The following is a 6,072-nucleotide window of genomic DNA, read 5'->3' as shown; positions in this document are numbered from 1 at the left end:
CAAATCTCTTAGTTTGCAGGATTGGGTCTATCGCTGAGGTCTACACTTATCTCTCGGGAAGGTGTAGTATTCGCGGTATCAGGCACGATTATGCAAACTATCAGACTAATGAGATCCATTTGGTCTCATTTTTCAAAAATTAAAACATACTACTTTTAAAACTCAAACTATATATCTTTTATACTTAAATTAAATCTCAAAAATTATTTTCATATACCATATTTTCAAATCTATATCAATCTCGAAAAAAAGTTGACCGACAGTGCAATGGCTTGAATTTTTGAGATTTTGATTTGGAAAATGCTTATACTTCATTGGTTCTCGGTTGAGGTTGGATTTTATGATATTTTGGGATCCCGCGTGAAATGGCTTGAATTTTTTGGATTTTCAATTTGGCAAATGCTTATGCTTACTCCTTTATGTTCTTGAATTATGTTGTAATACGTGCTGGTTTTGAATGCACGTGCAATGGTGGATTATGATTTTCTTTTTGCTAAGTCACTATACATTTGGATGATGTTGGCTTATGATGTTGATATGTCGGATGTGGGGGTGGATGTGTGTGTGTTGAAAGACAAGGAGGTGGTGGTAAAGGGTGGCTGGTGTGTGGACGTGGAGGTGGAGGTGGAGGTGGAGGTGGTGGTGTAGGGTGATTGGTGTGCGGATGCGTGTGTACTAGTGGATGTGTTTGTGTGTGGGTGAGGTGGTGGTGGTTGGTTTGTGGTTGTGAATGTTTGGTCATAGTGGATGTGTTTGTGTTTGGTTAAGGAGTTGGTGTGGTTTTGCTTGTGTTTGTGTTAGTGGATGTGTAGAAGAGGTGATGGTAGAGGTTTGGTGTGTTTGTGTGTGGTTAAGGAAGTGTTGGTGTGGTTGTGTAGAGGACGTGATTGTGTGGTTATGTTTGTGTTAGTGGATTTTTTTAGGCATGTGAAGGTGTTGGTGTGTGGAGCTAATACTGGTATGGATGTGTTGTGTGTGTGGATGTGATTGTACTGTTATTGTGTGTGTGGAGGTGGTGGCAACGATGAAGTGTATGTGGTGTGATGGTGTGGTACGCTAGGGCAGACAGGTGATTCTAATGAAGGCCCCAACCTGAACCGAAATGAGGTCGAATCCACTAGTCGATCAAAACGGCTCATGATAGAGAAGAAAAAAAATGAGGGAGCTGCTTTCAATAGGAGTCAGATACATTATTGATAGGTTCATGCACCAATGACCATGTCTCATCACAAGCAACATTTGTCCAACAGATTATGTAAATTTTGGAGACAACTCCAAAAATTTACGAGAACATGTCGTACTTGTTCTTTATAAAGTAGCTTGAAGATCCGATCGAGAGAGAGATTTTCTTTTTCAAGATGATAATCGTTGACTGTAGGGTGGTTTACCTACGTTATTTTCATAGGAGCAGTGACATTTGAGAGACACTTTTTTATTTAGATTCTTGTGTGACATTTCATATTTATTATTTGTTTATTTACTTTGGACATTTTTATTTGTTTATGATTTTTCATGTCGCTTTGAATATTTATGTTGCTTTGGACATGTTATTTTATTTGATAGTTTTTCATTTCACAACATGTTTTTTATTTATTTAAGTAATGTTATTTGTTTATGTTGGTTTTGCTGATTCATTGATATTTATGTGTTAGTCACTTCGATACTGAGATAATGGATGCAAATAGAGAAAAGCACAGAAAGAAAGTTGCAGTTGTAGTATGCTTAATATATAATTATTACAACTTGTATACAGAGCGCTCCCCTTGCATAACATTCTCATATATTAGCGGCAAATGGATTTGGGAGTTGTTTGTGAGTCACTTAACAAGGTTTAGCAATATGTTCTGCATGACACAAACGATATTCACCAATCTGTTGAAGGAACTACACAGAAATCATGGAATTTATGACTCATCCAGAACGACTCACGAGAGGTGTTAGTAATAACCATTTACATACTATCACATAATGAATCAATGCATGGAGCTATGGAGCAATTTTACCACTCTTTCGAAATGATTTGCAGCTACTTCTCAGTAGGGTTGAATGCACTTATCGGTTTTTCTTCACAAATCATAAAGCCAACAAATCTTACATTCAAACGAACCTCCGCAAAGGTTTTACACGATGCACAATATGTCATACTTTAAGATAATTTCTCTTATTTATTACATTCAATTTTTATATGAATATCGTAATTACGTGACCCTTCATTATCTTTATAGAATTGTATTGGAACAATCGATGGAACACACATTGATGTACATGTTCTAAATAATGGGAAGATCGCATTCATCAGTCATTGTGAGTCACCGACGCAGAATGTCATAGAGATATATTAATTCAACAAGTGCTTCACTTTTATCATGACCAGTTGAGAGGGCGGTGCGCAAAAAAAATCAAATTTTTAAATATGCAACACAGAATAGCAAATACAACTTCCCACATCCACCTATAGGTTCGCTTGAGATTGTGCTACTCTCCTAATTCTTTTTTTTCCTTCAACACTAATCATTCAATCACATCAGGTAAATATTATTTAGTTGACGTTGGGAATCCGTTGAGCGAGCCAGCAAAGTTACACGGGGCAAGAAAGAATTGTTCAACAAAAACAATCCTTCTTATACGGTGTAGAAATTTTGGTGTTTAGAAGAAGAAATGAGTTATACATTAATTATGATTTTCATGACTTCTCTCCACAATTATATTAGGCGGCATCCTTCCCGCAATGACATCTTCCGTATGGTGAACAAGGATCATATACATGTCCCTGCCGAGGCATATAAATACTGTCTTGGACAGTCTTTGCCACATAGCGAAAATGATATTCTTGAAACTTTTACCAAAGATATGGAAGGTGCAAGCGAGATGACAGAGTTAAGGAAATGAATTAAGGATGCGATAATTGGAGGGTGATTAGAGGGAATGTTAGTTTTTATATCTGGTAATTGTAATAGTTGTTGAAGACAACCGCTACATATATGATATTTCTAAGGCCAATCCTCATCTTTTTTTTTCTTTATGCATTTGATATTTATTGTATTGGTTTTTTTTGCAAGTTGTATATTTTTTTTTCTTTTTGAATTTCTTTTTTCTTTTGGTGTGTTCTGGAGGCCTATGATGAGACGTTTGACCATATAGGTTCTTTTGGATGGTCTGAATGTCGCTATTAGTATGTGTCATATGTGAAATCCCAATGAAGGCAATTAAGTTCTTCTTTTTTTTCGGTGCTACAGTTTTTGAGATTCTTCTAGATAGCCTTTTTTGGTTATATGCATATATGACATACGAGTTTGATATTACGTGGGTTAAAGGCAATTAAAAATTTATAAGGTATGTTATCTTGTAGTAATAGATTCGTTGGTTTATATACTGAGTTTTTTGAAACCTTAAAGCTGAATAAAATTTAAATTAATTACTTATGTTATTAATTTTTACTTGTGTTATGTCTGAGGACATGTTTTTTAAACCTTCAAAAAATATGAGCTTGAGGATTTCTGGTACATCCAGAGGATTGCATTGCTACTATGGACATAATGTTCTTTGCTCACTTCACGTCAGCCACATAGCCACGGAAAACGGTTTTACAGGTGTCCACAAAAAATCACATAAAACTGTGGTTATTTTTGGTAAATAGTGCTAGAGATTCCACCGCTAAGAGTGATCGGGCATGGAGAGCATCCCTAGAAAACGACTTAGCTCGTCATCTGCATTTTAAAAATAATTATTTTAATATTCTTTTTTCTAAAATTTTTGTAGTCATGCTACTCACTGTTTAATGAAGTGTCTTTTTATTTTATAATATTCTGCATTAATTATTTGCTTTTAAAGTATAGAATGTACTAGTATGAACAGTTTTGTTACAAATAATATTAGTATATAGGGGTAGAATGCTCATTTGTCCTGAAACAGCCGCAACACAGTTGTTTTTACACTACCAAAAACAAACAAACAACAACTTATCCACAACAGCTTATTATTAAGCTATAGCTGCCCCAAATAGACCCATCTTGGAGAATTTTGAGAATTGATTAGGACCTTTTTTATCGAAAATAAGAGGTTAAATATAGATTCTCTCAAATTTATGTATATTGGTGAATGTGGATTCGTCGACACAACTTTTAAGGAAAATTCTCCTTATATCGGTATGAGGCCGGGTTCTTCAAAATTTGAGATTTATATCATTTTGAACCATTTGTGTATGATTGAAATTTTCTTATATTTTAAGTGTATCGATCACTATTATTAGAAAATAAAGGGAACCTAAGTATGAGTGTATTAAATTTATTAAATAAAAAATGAGCATGGATGAATATTTAGCTTTTAGAATTCAACATTGATAGTAAAATGGAAAAGTGCATAAGAATTTTATATGATGAAATGATTGAAGGAGAAAACTTTATTTTTACGGAATTGTAATATCCTAGGGGAAAACTTAATTTTTATAAAATTATAATTAGGTCATATATGCTATATGAATCCAAGTGTTGTTTGATAAAAATGTCACTGATGGCTAAGTTGAGCATGTTAAAAATGTGAAGTTAAAGTGAATAAGTGACAAAACTAAAAAAAATATAATAAAAATTATTATACTAAAATATAATTGGAGTTGAATGTATTAAAGATAAGCTAGTCAAAATAGAGATGGGTAGCTAGTAGATCTACAACAAATAGATAGAAAAATGCACATGTTAAACGAATATGAAAAAAATAGCGTCAAAGTACAAAGGAAAAAAAAGTTGATCTATTATGACAGTAGTTGTCCAAAATGACTTACAAAACATAGGTTTAACATCTCAGTTAACACACAATATGAGTGAATAAAAAATAATGATGCATAAAGTTGATATCAAATAATTGGGATAAAGCTGATAATGATGATGCACTGTACCACCAATAGTCACTTTAAACCAAATAAAGTGCTTTGACAGAGTGACTCTTATTATTGCTCACAATAAGTTTCATGTACTAAGATTTGCTAAATTATGTCAGCATAAATTAAGAAAGCATTTTCCTCCTCCTAGATAAAAGAAAACAAAACCATATGATTCTCTGAAGTTAATGCTAATATTTTGTTTGTGGGTGATAGCTACTTCGGTCGATAATGGATTTTGAAGTTGTTACCAAGATCTTGGATTTAATCTTCAACTACATTATAAACTCTCGACCTGAGACCGATTCCGCAGGCCAAGAAAGATTTCAACGCAAGCTTGATTCCGAAAACAAAGAGGTGTTTGCGTAGGGAAATCCAAATTAGGGTTTCACAATAAAAAACAAAACAAAAAACAGAGATAAAATTCCAGGGAACGAATGTGCATTTATCTCTTCTCTGGCAATCACAACAAACAAACAAAAACAAATAAATAGCAAATCAATGTATCACAAAAATAAAATGTAAGATTGCGTGACTATAAAAAAATAATACAAATTAAGAAACGCCTAAATGTCCATCCATTTTCGACCCTGCAACCAGAATCCAGATACAATCGAGCACCATAAATTTTGCTCCAAGCTAAAAGGGCAAAAAATTCAAACTGAAATTATGGAATGAAAATTAACCCACATTGTGTCGTGTCCCCTGGTAAATTTTTCCTGGGTTTCCGAGGCCGGCCAGGAGCCACGGCTTGGCAGCGGAGGAATCGCCTGGAGAAGAGAGAGTGGAGAAACATGTCGACGATGGGAGATAGTGACGAGAGAACGACATCGTCTTAGGGCATCGTTTCGTTAGCCCGGAGACGGACAGACGAATCCCGCCGGCGGAGGATAGGGCGGCGGGAAAGCCTAGCATCGTTCATCCTAACGCGCAAAATCAACTTGCACACATGATAAAGTTCCTTCTCGGAAGAGGCAAAAAAAACTTCCACGTGTAACTATTTATTATCTGCTAATAAATAATTCAAAAGAATAACAAAGTTTTTATGATGGGATTTTTGCTTGCCTAAATGAAGGCATACAATCTAAATTTTACTTTTATAATCTATATGGCAACAAATTCAATTTTATATTAGTAGATTTAATAAACTTTTAAAATTTAAATTTAGTAAATCTTAAAAAAATTTAATCTTAAAAGTT

At 34.2% G+C, this 6,072-nt stretch overlaps 1 protein-coding gene across 2 annotated transcripts in view; it reads right to left on the bottom strand.

Moving 5' to 3' along the window:
• The window catches only part of LOC110030148 (peptidyl-tRNA hydrolase, mitochondrial), a 94,405-nt gene extending 88,553 nt beyond the window's left edge, over positions 1–5,852 (bottom strand). For both annotated transcript variants that reach the window (XM_020732732.1, XM_020732733.1), the window contains exon 1: positions 5,564–5,852. In XM_020732732.1, the coding sequence (XP_020588391.1) occupies positions 5,564–5,788 (225 nt within the window). In that variant the 5' untranslated portion in view covers positions 5,789–5,852. The remainder of the gene's footprint in view (positions 1–5,563) is intronic.
• Positions 5,853–6,072: the final 220 nt, after the last annotated feature.

The sequence above is a fragment of the Phalaenopsis equestris genome, unplaced genomic scaffold, assembly GCF_001263595.1.
Source record: "Phalaenopsis equestris unplaced genomic scaffold, ASM126359v1 Scaffold000667, whole genome shotgun sequence".
NCBI classification, from domain to species: Eukaryota; Viridiplantae; Streptophyta; class Magnoliopsida; order Asparagales; family Orchidaceae; genus Phalaenopsis; species Phalaenopsis equestris.
The sequence above is the reverse complement of the archived record's forward strand: the minus strand, read 5'-3'. Positions and strand labels throughout refer to the sequence as shown.